This window comes from Panthera pardus, unplaced genomic scaffold (assembly GCF_024362965.1).
Source record: "Panthera pardus isolate Hobbes unplaced genomic scaffold, ASM2436296v1 HiC_scaffold_12, whole genome shotgun sequence".
In the NCBI taxonomy this organism is placed as follows: Eukaryota; Metazoa; Chordata; class Mammalia; order Carnivora; family Felidae; genus Panthera; species Panthera pardus.
Window position 1 is genome coordinate 93,996,288 of NW_026526677.1, and position 17,122 is coordinate 94,013,409.

The window sequence follows — 17,122 nt, forward strand, 5'->3', positions numbered from 1 at the left end:
TTGAGTTGGTGGGGCTCGAACTCACCAATAGTGAGATCATGACTTGAGCGGAAATCAAGAGTCAGTTGCTTAACCAACTGAGCCACCCAGGTGTCCCAATATTTGCAATTTTAATGTAAATACAAGCAACTTTTAAAAGTTTAAAATATATGAACAGATTCCTCACGAAAATGCATTTGAATAGTCAAGAAGTATATGAAAATATACTCAATATCCTTAGTCACCAAGGACATGAAAATTTAAAACTAAACGAGACACGTCTATACACCTACATTGGATTGGGTGATGAACAACCACAAATACCCTGGCAATACCAGATGTCGGTGAGCAGCAACTGGACTGATACAAAACTGGTGGGATACTAATATGGTTCAGCCACTTTGGGGAAGAAGTTGGCAATTTCTTGTAGATTGAAATAGACAATCCAACAATTAAAGTAAGTCCACATTAAAACAGATCTAGGGATGACAAGCGTGGAGCCTGCTTGGGATTCTCTCTCCCTCTATGCCCCTCCCCTGCTCTCACACACGCTCTCTCAAGCTCTCTCTCTCTCAAAATAAATAAATAAACTTAAAAAAAAAAGTTGTGCTCCCAAAAATAGATAATAGCAAGTGGTCACGATATATATATATATATATATATATATATATATATATAATATAAATATATTTATTAGATATATAATATAATTATATGTAAATATATCTGCATATATAAATATAAAAATTATATATAAATATATTTATAAATATATATAAATGTAAATAATTATATATATAATTATATATACTATAATATAACATAAATATAAATATATATAAAATACTATATATATATAAAATCAGGGGTGCCTGGGTGGCTCCCTTGTTAAGCGTCAGATTTCAGCCAGGTTATGATCTCGCAGTTCCTGGTTGGAGTCCTGTGTCAGGCTCTGTGCTGACAGCTCAGAGCCTGGAGCCTCTTTCAGATTCTGTGTTTCCTTCTCTCTCTGCCCCTCCCCTATTCATGCTCTGTCTCTGTCTCTGACTCTCTCTCTCTCTCTCTCTCTCTCTCAAAAATAAACATTAAAATAAGTAAAAAAAATTAAAACAGATCTATTTAATCCAGTAATTCATTTATCCAAAACAAATGTAAGCATTTATATCTACAACAATTTGTACAAAAATGTGCATGCCAGCTTTGTTCATAACAACACCAAATTGGAAACAACTCAAATATATGTTCATCAACTGATGAATAGATGGATGAGTTGTAAAATACATTGCATATATACATACACACACACATATACATACATATATACACACACACACACACACACACACACATATATATATATATACACGTATATGTATACATACATACAGAGAATGGAATAGTACTCAGGTTTTCTTTGTGTGAGAATTTTTAGCAAAGGATTGGATTCATTTAATAGATACCACCTATTTTTTCTTTCTTCTGAGTTTTCCTAAAATGAAATTTCAACGCATTCATCCACTTTGAAAATGATCAAATGTGTGGTATTGGGTTTTTCATGATGGTTTCTTTAACATTGAAAAATATTTTTGATTATGCAGAGATTTCTGCTTATTCATTTCTAAAATCAGCAAAGTATGGTACTTCTCTTTTTCCTTGATTTCTCATTCTAGAAGTTTTTCAATTTTATGAATTGATTTCAGTAAATCAACTTTTGGCTATGTTGATTTTATAAAATATATGTCTATTTTCTATTTAGTTTACTTTCTAATAACTATTTTTTTTATTCTTTGTTAATTTCTTCAGCATGATTTCCTGTTCTTTTCCTAACTTCTTAAAATGGAAGCTTAAATCAGTATCTTCAGCTTTTTTTTTTCTAGTGTGTACATATAAGTTATACATTTCTCTCTAAACTCCACCTCACTGAATCTCACATGTTTTGATACATCAAATGTACAATATCATTTACTTTAAAATATAATTTCTGTTTCGTTATTTTTACTGCTCCATGGATTACGTGGAAGTGAATTGTTACCTTTCCAGAAGTTGGGCTTTTTTCTTTTTTTTTTTTTTTTTTAGGCAGTCCTGTTTTTAGATGTTTGCCTTAATTTCATTATGTCTGATGAACATACTGTGAATTATCTAAATTATTGAAAATTGCTTAGAATTCTTTATAATGAAGTATAAGGTCAGTTATTATAAGTATTCCCAGTGCATCTTAAGGCATGTTGTTCGTTTTTGAGGGTCTTGTGCTATATGTTATTACAATTATTGAAATAAATCACATATTGAAATAATACACAGTCACTTATTAACAATGTTGTTTAGATTTTGCATATGCATAATGATTTTTTTGTCTGTTATTCTAATAGTTATTGGGATTAGGTATGTCAGTGTCCCCTACCAAATTTCAGATTGTCTCTTTATCCCTTTTGTTGTTCAAGCCTTAAATTAAACCTTTTATTGTTATGGAATGGCCCCTTTTATATTTAGTAATGTCTTCTGGTTATAGTCTCCTTTGTCTGATATTAATACATCATCATGAAATTTATTTTTGGCTAGTGTTTGCAAAGCATTTAATTGTCCATCTATTTAATATTTTTGCATATTTTTTGAAAGAGGCAATAAGTTAAACAATTATTTTAAAATAGCATCGCATAAAATAACAACAGGTAAACTTGAAATACATCAAATCTAAGAAAATTTGTGCAATGTTTATACACTAAAACTTATAACTAATTCTGAGAGAAGCTAGAAAAAACCTTAATAAGGAGAGAAACTTGCCATATGCATGGATTAAAAAACTGAATAGTGTAAAGATATCCCTCTCAAGTATAGGGATAGTTTCAACATATTTCATTTCCTAGATATAATTTCCTTTTTTAATGTTTACTTGTATATTTTTGAGAGAGAAAGTGCGAGAGAAATAGAGGGAGACAGAGGATCCAAAGCAGGCTCACTAGCCAAAAATACATACACATATTTATATATATATAAGTACATATATATATATACTTGCATATATATAAGTATATAAATATCCAAAGCAGGCTCACTAGCTAAAAATACATATATATATATATATATATATATATATATATATATATATATATCGTGACCACTTGCCATTATCTATTGTTGGGAGCGCAACTTTTTTTTTTTAAGTTTATTTATTTATTTTGAGAGAGAGAGAGCTTGAGAGAGCGTGTGTGAGAGCAGGGGAGGGGCATAGAGGGAGAGAGAATCCCAAGCAGGCTCCACACTTGTCATCCCTAGATCTGTTTTAATGTGGACTTACTTTAATTGTTGGATTGTCTATTCCAATCTACAAGAAATTGCCAACTTCTTCCCCAAAGTGGCTGAACCATATTAGTATCCCACCAGTTTTGTATCAGTCCAGTTGCTGCTCACCAACATCTGGTATTGCCAGATGTTATATATATATAACTATAATATAATGTAAATATATATATTATATTTATTAGATATATAATATAATTATATATAAATATATATGCATATATAAATATAAAAATTATATATAAATATATTTATAAATATATATAAATGTAAATAATTATATATAATTATATATAATATAATATAACATAAATATAAATATATATAAAATATAAAAAATATATATATTTGAGCTGTCAGCGCAGAGCCCAACGTGGGGCTGAAACTCACAAACAATGAGATCATGACCTGAGCCGAAGCTGGCTGCTTAACTGACTGAGCCACCCAGGCACTCTTTCTAGATAGAACTTCTAAACAGATAATCAGTATATTAACACACATGTAGGGTCCTGAAGGGATCATTTGGCTACTTCTGGTCATCTCATGGATTTATGGAAAATATCAACTTAGTATAATATCAGAGGAGAATCATGATATTGGTTCTCAAAAGGTTTTAAATATTGTACTATAGAAACTCTAGCATATTTTCCTGTGCTAGACTTCATTCTCTATATCCCTTTCTCCTTATATCTGTTTTTACTTAATTTATACCTATTGGATCAGTAAATGCCTTTCTTTCTAGAATCCTATTTGTCCAAGTCAGAAGAATTTTATGTCAGTTGTTCAATATGAACACAGACACAATTTATTGTTATTTCATATAGGCAGGTGGCACAGGTAATAATACTAATAAGCTGTAGGTAATACAGAATTCCATGGGCTGGTTGCTCTACAGACTGTGCTAGACTTCAGCCAGACGTAGAAGACCATATCTGAACACAGAGTGGTCAGGGATTCCTCAGTATGGTTGATCGGGGTTATCTAGGGAAATTACAGTATTTACAAAAATGATGACTGTAAACATAATTATAATGAAAAACAGAATTTTTTGAATCACCCTCCCTGTGCTGTTGGTCTGTTCCTGAGCAATAACATAATGTCTGCAGAATATCTCTGGTAAAGTTTTTTTTTTTTCCATTTTTTTTCTGAAGGTTACCTCCAGAGTTCTAAATAATATGTTCATATTGCTATTTCTAGAATTATCAACTTTGAACATTAAACAAACTTTCCATGTCATAGGTAAAATTACTTTTTATTAAAAAGCTAAGGGGCGCCTGGGTGGCTCAGTCGGTTGAGCGGCCGACTTCCGCTCAGGTCATGATCTTGCGGTCCGTGAGTTCGAGCCCCGCGTCGGGCTCTGTGCTGACAGCTCGGAGCCTGGAGCCTGTTTTGGATTCTGTGTCTCCCTCTCTCTGACCCTCCCCCATTCATGCTCTGTCTCTCTCTGTCTCAAAAAATAAATAAACATTAAAAAAAAATTTTTAAAAAAAAGCTAAAGTGGTAACCATCACCTTCCCTCTCATTCCAATATCTAGTAGTTGGATTCTATTTTTGATATTTTCTTAATCACTTTTGCATATTTAAAAATATTCTCAAAACTCCTTTATTCATAACTTTCAAAATTCTCTCAACTCATCTGGAGAGAGTTTGTTTGTTTAATATAAAATTTCCACCCCTATTCTAGACATTGTGAATCAGAATCTCTGAGGGTGAGAAAGTTTATAGAACTGAACTTTCTAAAAATAAAATTAAAAGAAAACAAACAAAACTATCTGAGTAATTCTGGTGATTGTTGGGGAATAATTGGATTAAGAAATTAAAGTCAGTCTATTGGTTCAAATGGAAAACTTCTCTCTTTCTTTGGTTTAATTGAGCAAAAATTACTGAGAGACAACAGAGTGCCCGACACTGGGCTGAGGTATAGAGATATGAAAAGTAAAATGACATACTCCTTGCTCTAATAGAATTTAAAATCTAATTCCTATTTTGTTACATATTTTTCAATACCTTCTAAAGATTAAGATGTAAATGTTGTGATCATCTAACTTAGGGATTAAATGAATTTGGGAGGAATAGCCTAATAATCAATAGTGAAGTTGACTTTTAAAACAACCCAACAGACCTGTGCTAATAGCTAGAGAAAATATTGTGTAGAGATTTGATTTTAAGGAGGCCTAATATTCCTTATAATTAGACATAATGTGGCAATAAAATCAGAGTGAAGTCAGAGAGAAATAAAAATTTTGGATGGTTTCCTTAACTGATTCAGAGTTATGAACCTAAATGTATTTGAGTTTTTATTTATTTAAAAATGTATTTTCTAATCATTTCTCAGCCTTTTGACTAAGATCAAGTGTAAAAATGTATTTTCTATAATTTGTCATAACCTAATGTCCATAGGATCAATATAAGGCTCTGAAAAATATCTTTGCTTGTGAAAAAAACTATGCCCCCTATAAACATAAAGACAAATTAAGCATATAGGGGTCCCTGTCTATTACATTCAAGTTTGGTCATTAAAAATTCAGCATATATGATAATGGCAATAAAAAGTCCGGCCAGAGCCAGTTTAGAACATAAATCATGTAACATCAAAGAATGAGAGAAGGTCACTGAACATCATAAATATTGAAGGCTTTTCCTTCTACCATTTACTTACTTGGACTGTAGTAGTCATGGTGGGGGGTACAGTTGTAAAAAGCATTGTGGAATCAAACTCTGTGGAGTTTTCCTTTTGTGAGCTCAGCTTGGTTTGAGAAATTGCCACTCCCTCGTCGTATGGTGTAAATCCTACCATCAACAATACCATCATACAACTATAACTTCTGGCCTAAAGGACTACCAGGAAAATGAACCCAGACACTGAAAATAGTTCAAGCAGTCATACAGAGAAAGACAGATACCATATGTTTTCACTCTTACGTGGTTCCTGAGAAACTTAACAGAAGACCATGGGGGAGGGGAAGGGGAAAAAAAGTTACAGAGAGGGGAAGAGACAAACCATAAGAGACTCTTAAAAACTGAGAATAAACTGAGGGTTAATGGGGGGGGTGGGGGGGAGGGGAAAGTGGGTGATGGGCATTGAGGAGGGCACCTGTTGGGATGAACACTGGGTGTTGTATGGAAACCAATTTGGCAGTAAATTTCATATTAAAAAAAAAAGAAAATAGTTAAAGCAAACAAGTTAGAACTCGGTGGAGAAAATAATTGTTAACTTCTAACGTAAGTTAAAAAAAATTCTTCCAGTACACAGTATGTGGTTTGAACGTAATTCTTATGAAAACATAAAATAAGCATATTCCTTATTAAATCAGTAAAGCCCATAGAATAGTGGGTGAAAGAAATGGCAATGGGAGATTTTGATTTCATTTATAAAAAGGCTAGACTATGATGATGAATAATCCACATAAGATCGATAATATAGCTTACCCCCAACTCAAGCGCTGAAGAATTGGAATATCATGAAATGATCACAATGGTGAAGTATTGTTTTTTAGCCCTCAGGATAGTGGGGGCAGCTTAGGACATACAGAGCCTCTTAGCTGGTCACCAACAGCCACAAACTATCTCATCCCCTTACCCCATTATGCCACATCAATATTAAATATTCCAGGTGTGCCATGAGGCTAGGAAGCACTGTGCTACACTTATATCCATTTATATCCATAGTTCTGTATTAGTTATGGATTTTTTTTTTTTGAGGAGGAGGGGCATTGACACTATAGAAAGCATGCAGAAGTATCAAGAGTTTGGAAAATATTTGAATGTAATGGGATAATTTGCACTATCAAACAGGAAAAGAGTTCATTGTGTGTATATGCTGGAAACATTCATGAATATATATACCCTTTAACCAATGTAAGGAAAAATATTCTAACATTTATTAGAAATGGAATGAGCTATTTATTGTTAGTGATAAAATACACTCAACCATAAACCAGTTGATAATCCCCATTCAGGGACACTGGAGAAAAGATTTCCTTAATTGAATTTAGGATTAAGTACAAAAATCCACACTCTTGCCCTTCTCCACCCTTAGTTTTTGTATCGTCTTCCTCCACCACAAAACATTTGGCTTCTGTCAGCTCCTGGACTATGGCATGTTTTCTCAACTGTCTACCTTTTTTTATTTGCTATTTTTTCACATGAAATGGCTTTACCAATTCTTTGTCTCTCTGTTGTCTGTTAAATATCATTTTCCTTTTCAAATCTCATTTAAATTGAAGAAACTTTTGAAACATTATCCAATTCCTTGTAATTGATCAGACCTTTCAACTGCATTCTCAGAAAACTGTCATTTCTAAACAGCACATTTTCAGACTTGAACTACCCTAGAAGTCAGATGATGGACCAAACCAGACCTCTTCTCCTCTGTGTCCCAAGTGTGTAGCACAATGTTTGGGATATTAAGGAGAATTGCCAGAAGTATTTTATAGATCAATCAATCAATAAATGTGTTGAGGAATATTTGCCTGAATTCCAAGGTAATTACTTCCAGACTTAACCATCTCAAATCACAAAGGTAAGATGAGCACAGTCACCTCTCTTCTTCCTAGAAACCTCAATGCCAAATTGTATTTCTACATGCTCTCAGAGCAGAAAACACTCATGCCGATACTGGGGACGCAACACTCCGCTATCTTTAGTGCCAAGACGGCAGGCACAGCCTCTGGTCCCTGAGCCACTTTTTGAGCAGGTCTGTGACACAGGCCAGTGTCTCCAATTGTAGGTCTCCAGTTTGTGTTTCTCCAGCTTCAGAGTAGCAAACCCCTTACCTTCACAGTTCCCTGATCACTTCCGATCGCTGCTCTCTGAAAATTGGTCCTGGATTTAGGCATGCCAGACACCAAATAACGTGGGGACAAATACTCTTGAGGATTTCCATGTCTCAGGCAAGCAGCTCTTGAGAAAAGAAGCAATTGCAGTTGGCATTCCCAGTTGTGTAATTTTTTCCTTCTAGAGAGATTCTTTTTCAATTCTGAATTTACCAGTTAGTGATAAAGATTTGCTCACAGGAGCACCTTAGGATTTTTTTTTTAATGCAGAGAGTGATCCAGCAGGATCAGATTATGCATTTCTTACAAACTCTTAGCCAGTGCTTTTGGTTCACAGTCCACACTGTGAATAGCAGGTTTTAGAGGGTCAGGGCATATCCTGCCAAGGTGTCTTATGTGGAATAGGGTTACTAATTTTAAAATAATGGATTAAACCATCTATTTCCTCACACAAAATATGTGTAATTTATTTTATGCATAAGTAGGTAATATACTTACTTGATTCAAAAGTAAAATCTGTGTATAATTGAATTTTGAAGTTATGGGACAAGAACTCCGAATATTGATATAATATTTGCCTTTTTGAGGTCCTTGTTACCAATAATTCCATTTGCTAAATTGTGTATTTAAAGACAGTACAGTAAAACCTTGGATTGCGAGTAACTTGTTCTGTGAGTGTTCCGCAAGATGAGCAAACATTTCTAAAAAATTTTAACTTGATAAATTATCCATGTCTTGCAATACAAGTAGTACATGCGGTCGAATGTCACGTGATCACAACTGAGCCCATGGTTCTTGAAATTCGCTTTGATATACAAGCACTTTGGATTACAAGCACGTTTCTGAAACGAATTATGTTCTCAAACCAAGGTCTTACTGTATTTTATTATCAGGCATCTATGTTTCATGTTCCTTTCCTTTATTATATATTTTCAGACTTTTTTTTCATTAACAGGAATATTTGAAAGCATTCCAATCTGAATCAAGGTAAATTGGATGCTCACATCAGGGGAACTCTTATAAAATATGGTTAAATATATCAGGTTCAATTCTCTTTAAAGAAGTTTAAGGTTGGTTGCATCTTAGTGTTTCTCAATTTTAGAATTTTAGATGCACATTTTAAAACATCAAAAAAAAAAGTTTTATTAATCTCAATACCAAGGGTGTACTCCACAGCAATTAAATCAAAATTTTAAAGTCCAAGGTCAGATATCAATATTTGTTAAAAAGCTTCTCAAAATTTAGTGTGCATGAGAATAATCTAGGGATCTCATTCAAATGCAGATTCTGAATTAGTAAATCTAGGGTATGGCTAGAGATTATGAATTTTTAACAAATTCTCAGGCTATTCCAATGCCGTTGGTCTATGGATCACATTGAGGAACAAGATGTTAGATGATCTCTTGTTTTGAATCCCTTCCACTATAATTCTTTCAAATTCAAGCAAGGTCCCACATGTCCATGCATTACAAAGCTTTTTATCTTTGGAATAGCAGTGGTTGCAGGATTCTGGAATGTTTATGGTAGAATACTATGTGTCGGGAAAGCAACCTTACAAGTGAACAGACTAAGATGTGTCCTGAATGAAAGAAGTGGGAAGGGAGTTGGAACTTGGTTAAAGTCAGAAAAGGGAAGGGTAGGAACAGACCTTTCCATAAATGATTGCACAATAATGAAAATATTAAATTCATAGTAGCTATAGTGTTCATTCTGTCAGTGTATATGTACAGATTCAAGAGAGAATATATAAAGAGAAACAAGGAGACAGAAATTTGAATGTTACCAAGACTTACATGTCCCAGTTGCGTCGCTATGAATTGTTACTTAGGTTTAGTGAGCTTAATCTTGAGAGTTCAACAATCGTCACCCTTCCATTTAGTAATCCAAATTAGAAATTTGTATCCATTCTCACAGTTTCCTGTGTCTTCAACTCACCTCGGTTCAGCCATGAAAGATAAAATAAAGATAAAATAAACAATAAAAAAAACAAAGATAAAATAAACAATCCACTTTTCAAAAATCTCTTGAGACTTTCCTTCCTTTCTAGCTCCAATGTCACTGCATGAAGTGTCCTGTTTAGAACAATCAAATGGCTTCTGACCGGTCTTGATTCAGCCTTGTTGTCTTTCCATTATCTTCCAACCAGCGTAAGTGTGATACTACTAACATGCTAAGCTAATTGTTTCACTTCCCTGATTAAAAAATGTGTAGCACCTCCCTTCACTAAAATAAGGAGATATGTCTGACAGTGACCCAGAGGTGATTCATGAACTGTCCTCTGTAACTTTTCTCTTTTCATAGCTTTGCCACATCACCCCAAATGTAACATGATTTTCTGGGTCTGCAGAGGCTTTTCCCTTCTTAGTGATGAGACCATTATCTTTCGCATGGTCTGTATTCCATATAGAAGCTTAAGCCCAGGTAATTCAAAGGTCTACCTACCAGGACTCTTTTTGTTTGTCCTATGTGAGTCTTTCTGTGTCTGTTGGACAGAACACTGGACTAGGAATCACACCTAATGTGTGTGGTGCACTTGTAGCCTTTTTCCCTTGCTTCATACAACTGATGAAAATTAAGTCAAATAGTAAATATGATGGCTTTTTGAAAATAAATGTTTGCAATCAGTGAGTGGATACATAATGCATACAAGAGTGGTAAGATATTTATTTGTGTCCTATATTTGGAAACTATGTGTAAATACTGCAACTTTTTATATCAGGTGAATAACAGCACATTATCCTAAGGACATTGATCTGACAATAAAGATGTGGATGGTGTGACCCAGGAAGAGACAAAAGACAACAGTTTAGACTATTATGTAAATGTATCGTTACAAGATCTTAAATGCCCAAAAACAGAAGAACAAAATATGGAAGGAAAGAGGAGTTGTCTCAAAGAGACAATTGTCATGAAACGACAACTCTTTCTAAATTATTGGGGAAAAGAACATGAACCACAAGAAAATGATACAACTGAGCAGGACAAAACCGCTTGTTTTCAAGTATAATAACGTGAAACTCTGTAAAGAGATTCCACAATGAGTCTCCGTGTTTGCTCTGTTTTGGCTTTTATCTGTACAGGTTTGAAAGATTTTTATTATTTTCTTTGTATCATATGAAATAAAAGTGCAGTTCGCATTGAAATTATTTATAGGAAAGCATCAGTCACATAGGGAACTGGAGATGATATATGTGTAGAAAGAAATTCTCAAGGATGTCTCAGACCTATCCACCATCATCCGGGGCCACTTTGAATAAAATTGTGGGCCATGGAGTCAATTTTGTAGAAAGATCGTTATTATGTTTGGGACCAGGGCACCTACAAACCAAATAAGGTTCTATATCCTCATCTTTCAAAGGAAAATAGCACATTCTGTGACAGAATAAATATTAAGTAAAGTTATTTACTTAAAATGCTTGACACAGTACTTCAAATTTCATAGGATATCATAACATATGTTATAATTATTATCTTCATCATCATCATCATCGTTATTATTGTTGTGTATGTTATTATTAAACATAAACCTGAGGCTCCTTTCATACTCAAGAGTCTTTGATTTCATTCTTAGTATTTCTCCACACATAAATACTGTAATAAGGTTTACAGGAGTGGCCTAGAGGGGAATTTAGGAATTGTGTTCTTTGGGGAAGTGTCATTGGATTTCCAAAAATTTGAACAATAAACCTAACACATTACATATCTCAGCAAATCTGAAAGACCTGCTTCTGATATGACATTATGATATTGATTCTATTCATGAACATTTTCTACTGCCCTGAATTTTCTTCAGGGCAAATTTGACATCCTTATTCTGCAGACTATAGATCAGGGGGTTCAGCATGGGCACAATGGTGGTATAAAACACAGAGGACACTTTCCCTTGGTCCATGGAGCTCACGGATGATGGCTGCAGGTACATGAACGCAGCAGATCCAAAGAAAACGGCAACAGCGGAGATGTGGGAGCTGCAGGTCCTGAAGGCTTTGCACCTGCCCTCGGTGGAGCGGATGCGGAGGATGCTGGCAATGATGAAGATGTAGGAGGCAAGGATGGTGAAGGCAGGAGTCAGAATGTTAAATGCACTCAAGACTAGGACCAATAACTCATTGATGAAGATGCTGGAACAGGATATCTCCAGGAGTGGAAAGAGATCACAGAAATAATGGTTAATCACACTGCGCTGGCAGAAAAGGAGCCTCATCATAAACAGCGTATGGATTGTAGATCCAACGATGCCCAAAATATAAACTCCCACTGTGAGCCGGAAGCAGATGTGTGAAGACGTGACGACATTGTAAAGCAAGGGGTTGCAGATGGCAGCATAGCGGTCATAAGCCATTGCAGCTAACATGTGACACTCTGCAATACCAAAAAGGAGGAAGAAGTAGAGCTGAGTCATGCATGCTGAGTAGGAAATTATGTTCTTCTCAGTCACAAAGTTCACTAGCATTTTGGGGGTAATGACAGTGGAATGGCAGAGATCAATGAAGGACAAATTGCTGAGGAAATAGTACATGGGGGTGTGCAGGTGAGCACTGAGCCCTATCAGTGTGATCATGGCCAGGTTCCCCACCACCGTGACCACATAGACTCCTAGGAAGAGAATGAGAAGAGGCAGCTGAAGTTCTGGTTTCTCTGTTAGTCCAGCGAGGATGAACTCAGTCACTGTGGAATGATTTCCAGAGTCCCTTATCTTTGCAGCAGGTTCTGATTCTAAAAGAGAAAAAAATGAATATTCCTCTGTATGTGTACTTGTGTGTACACATATATGTTTGTGTGAGTATATGTGAAGAGAAGAATAATTCCATGAAGATCATTATTCCTGACCAGAAGAGATTCACAATTCAGGGATCTATTGAGTCTTTCCTGCTGATCAATCAGTGATTCTGGTTGAACTGGAGAAGTAATTACAGACTTCAAGAACCTTATAAATTAGAAATTTCATAACCTTTTTGCGGCACCTGAGTGGTTCTGTCAGTTAAGCATCTGACTCTTGATTTCGACTCAGGTCATGATCTCACAGTTCGTGGGTTTGAGCCTTGCATCAGACTCTGCACTGAGAGTTTGGAGTCTGCTTGGGATTCTCTCTGTCTCTCCCTGTCTCTCTCTCGCTCTCTCTCTTTCTCTCAAAATGAAAAAATAAACTTAAAAAAAAAAGATATCTCATAACTTTTTAAGAGAAAGCACCAATTTCCAGACTTTTAAAGTCAGTCAGAAGGGACATTACGACTGTTATTTGTGTGGCCTCTTTCTTCCTCCCATGTTCTATATGTATATATTAATATCATGCTAGTCAAATGGCAAACAGTTTTGATTTATTCAGAATAAATAATAGTAGCATGTGCTTTCTATAATGAATAAACATAGGATTCAAAAGTCCGCAAAGAGTAATTATGTTAGTCTGAGCTTTTTTCCTTACTGTATCTCATCTCAAAATAGCTGAAGGATGGTCAATTACTGATATCTTTCCACTGGAGAATCTCTGCTTTATATGCACCAGCTCTCATCCCTCAGGCCGATCACCCCAAGAGCAGAAACATACTGTTTGGCAGACATCATGCTTGTATCTCAACAGCTGTTCCCAGAACAAAGAGCCATTCTCCCTTATTCTAATTTGGTTAATCCCAGGCTATCATATAATGGCTTAAATGTAGGTCATGTTGCCCACCAATATGACCAGGGGTGCGTATGATTGGTCTAAGCAACTTGGATTTCCTGCTTTAAGTGGTGGAGGTCAGAAAACTATTTATATTCTCAAAATATGAGAAGGGATTTTGAAGACAAACTGTAGGTTTTACTCTCCTGGTCTTGTTTTATAATCCTGTAATTTGTGTGTGGTTTTTACAGAGTTCCAAGACAGTGAAGATATGGATCACTAGTGCACACACAAATACAATTAGAACTTGTAGGCTATGTTCAATGCCAATCTACAGTGTGATGTGTTGTTTTTGTTTTTTTTTTTTAAAGACCAATGTACCTTGAGTTTTGACTTGGAAAGAAAATGAGTACATTCTAGAAAATGCAAATTCATATTCTTAATATTCAAGCAATTGTTAGATTAGTGTTTTTAGGTTAGGGTCAAATACTTTATGTGATATAGAAAAATTGGACAACTTCAGAAAACATGATCTAGAAATTTGTCATTTTAAGAGTGGGCAAATAACCAAAGATATTTTGCTGGCAAAGCAAAAATTCATGTGGCACGTGACAACATGACATGTTCAACAGTGTCATCTGTTCAATGTGTCACTGTTCAACAAATTGCTTTATTTAAGAAGTACTGGAAAGGTGCCTGGGTGGCTCAGTCAGTTAAGCATCCAACTCTTGACTTTGGCTCAGGTTCTCAGTTCATGGTCTGGGCTGGACATGGAGCCTGCTTGAAATCTCTCCCTCCCTCTACCCCTCCCCACCTTAAAAAAAATAGAAGAAGAAGAAGAAGAAGAAGAAGAAGAAGAAGAAGAAGAACTGTACTCATTGCCTATGTCTCCAAGAGAGTGAAATAAAGCTAACTGCTTGAAACTCTGGAGAGAAATCTTTGGTTTCACAACAAAGACGAACAGTCTCAGAAAGATCCTTGATCTTACAGTCAGAAATGTTTGAGCACAGCCTGAATAACCATTTTCCAAGCTGATATTGTTCAAGGACACAAGCACCTAATGGGTGATGGGATTAAATCATCCTTATCACCTCGTCCAGTTTCACTGGTTCATGATTCGCTAATTCTAGCGGGTCTTGATAATTGAGTTAGACCAGAATGCATTGAAATCTCAACTCAACCCCATACTTGCTGTGCAACCTTGGGATAATTACATCCAATCTCCAGACCTCTGAAAAACAAAAAATGCTATCATCTGTCTCCAATGAAAACTAAATTAAACGATGCCCACAAGGTGCTAAGCACAGTTCATGGTTCTTGGTAAGAACTTAATAATGTCAATGTTAATTTAATTTTAATCTTCTGAATTTGCTCTGTTTTATATTTTATTTGACCAGCATTTTCTTTCCTTATTGATGGCCAGAGTTCATTTTTTTTCCTTAGCACATCTTCTTGTCCCTCCTTCCTACACTGACACATACAAAATACAGAGAGTTGATATTTTGCACTGAATACTAACTTCCTATCATCAATCTTTTTCATAGCCTTCACATAAAGTCCAAACTAATTTCCTTGTCATTCAAAGATTTATATCATCTGGTAACAAAAAGAAAATTTTTCTTTTTCATTTCCCGGCAAGTATTACATGATTTAACCATTTCACAAAGAGCATTTTGTTGGCTCTCATCATATTCTTTTAGCTTTTTACTTTTTTCATTTATTCCCTGTGCCCTGTGAAATCTATTTAATAGTTAGGGCCCTTTAGTTAAGGGCTTTCATAGTGAAAGCTCCAATTAATAAGACCATTTTCTGCATGTTCAAGAAGATGTTTCTTATGTTTACATTTAGCATGTATATAATTCTGCATTAATTATTATGAGTTATGTACTGGTTCTTTTCAACTAAGCTATAAATGCAACATAGTACTTGCCACATACAGCAAATATCAGTAAATACGTGTTTTTAATAAAAGTGTTAAAAGGATGTTAGACATAACCCAACATAGACTCAATATAAGTGAACAAAGTCTTCACACTGCCTGGTGTGAATAAAAAAAAGTGTTCGCCAGAATTCTATTCAGTAGGGGACAAGGAGATGATAAGTCTATCTTTTTGTTCACCTGATAATGTGAATATTAGAGTGATAACAGGTAGAAATAAAGAATGAGTGCACTGGGAGGGAGCTAGAGTAGAGAACTCTAAAACTTTTAAAGTCAAGGACTGGGACATACTCAGACATACCCCTCTTGCCCCCCCAGAACTGCAGCCATGTATAATTCTCTCTTCCATTCTTCTGAAGGGAAAAATGATCTGGTGATGCTGGTAGATAGTTCTGAGTACTAACCTGGCAGGACACCTTGGTGCTGAGGGGGCCTTGGACTAAAAGTCTTCATGGCAATAATTTGGGGTCACTGATCCTGATCTGTAATGAAGCTGATGGCCTTCTGCAAAGGTTGGTTGAGATGGTATGATGATTTTATACATTGGGCAGTGATGCCAAGAGTCTGATTAGGAACAAGGAATGATAATGGGCTCCCACTAGAATCTCATCCCATGGGTATCAACCTTTGGGAAAAGAAACACTCAGAATTTCCCTTTTCCCCTATTGGTTCTCAAGTGTTTGATAGTGTCACAAAGGTGAGAATCATTGTTCTTGTTAAATTATGGATTGAAAACGAGGAAGTATTAGATTTTGTTAGAGCTTGAGTGAATATCATGCCAAGATATTTAAAAGGTCAAGAATTCATGTAACTTTTAAAACATAGTCTAAAGGAATTTTCTGAACTGATTTCCGACAAGGGATAAATAGAAAATCAGGGAAAACACTTTTGTATGTAAGATTTGAAAGTTTTTGTGTTCATTGACCTCTACTAACTGTATTTAGATATCATAATGTGCTCATAGAATGGCATTACTTGGAATATTTCAACTTGGGGGCTGAATATAAAAGCATCTACTAGATATTGCCATAACCCCATGAGAAATTCCTAACATGCCTAACAAGGGAGAAGATGACTTATTTTCCTCTACAATTAAAAGAGATTTGTTGAGTAACAGTGTAGATACATTGTCCCTGAGACAATCCCCAGAATTTCAACATTTGACCATTTTGAAACTTGCATAAAACAAGACACAATGGACTTTCCATTTTCCTGTTGTGAATTCCTAAGAGACTCTTCAATTAGGAAGGTCTGCTTCCTTCTGGACCCAGCTATTCTCTGGTTATTCTTGCCACCAAATGGGCCCTGGATATAACATTTAAACTCAAAGAAGCAAGATCTTAAGGCAAAATGGAAAAGTACGGATGGGATCCTTTGGTTGTATCTGGGGTTCTCTCAGGATTCATGGAAAATACCAGCTCAGCTACCAGATCTATCCTGGAAAGTATGATTCTCAAGAGGTCACAACACTGGAGTCTAGAAGCTCAAGGTAGATATTTTAGTGGACTGTCCTTCATGGTCTATACCCCTTTC

At 35.3% G+C, this 17,122-nt stretch overlaps 1 protein-coding gene across 1 annotated transcript; it reads right to left on the bottom strand.

Moving 5' to 3' along the window:
* Window positions 1–11,808: 11,808 nt before the first annotated feature.
* LOC109257343 (putative olfactory receptor 8G2) lies at window positions 11,809–16,042 on the bottom strand. Its single transcript, XM_019433372.2, has 2 exons — window positions 15,994–16,042; window positions 11,809–12,767 (listed from the first exon to the last, which is right to left on the bottom strand). The coding sequence occupies exons 1-2, from the start codon at window positions 16,040–16,042 to the stop codon at window positions 11,809–11,811; spliced, it is 1,008 nt and encodes a 335-aa protein (XP_019288917.2).
* Between the last annotated feature and the right edge of the window lie 1,080 nt (window positions 16,043–17,122).

What these genes read in the sequence shown, in the direction of transcription:
- LOC109257343 (XM_019433372.2), bottom strand. Translation starts at nt 16,042, where the DNA reads ATGAAGACTTTTAGTCCAAGGCCCCCTCAGCACCAAGGTGTCCTGCCA. An exon ending in GCACCAAGGTGTCCTGCCAG is followed by an intron (nt 12,768 to 15,993) that starts GTTAGTACTCAG and finishes TTTCTCTTTTAG; the next exon opens with AATCAGAACCTGCTGCAAAG.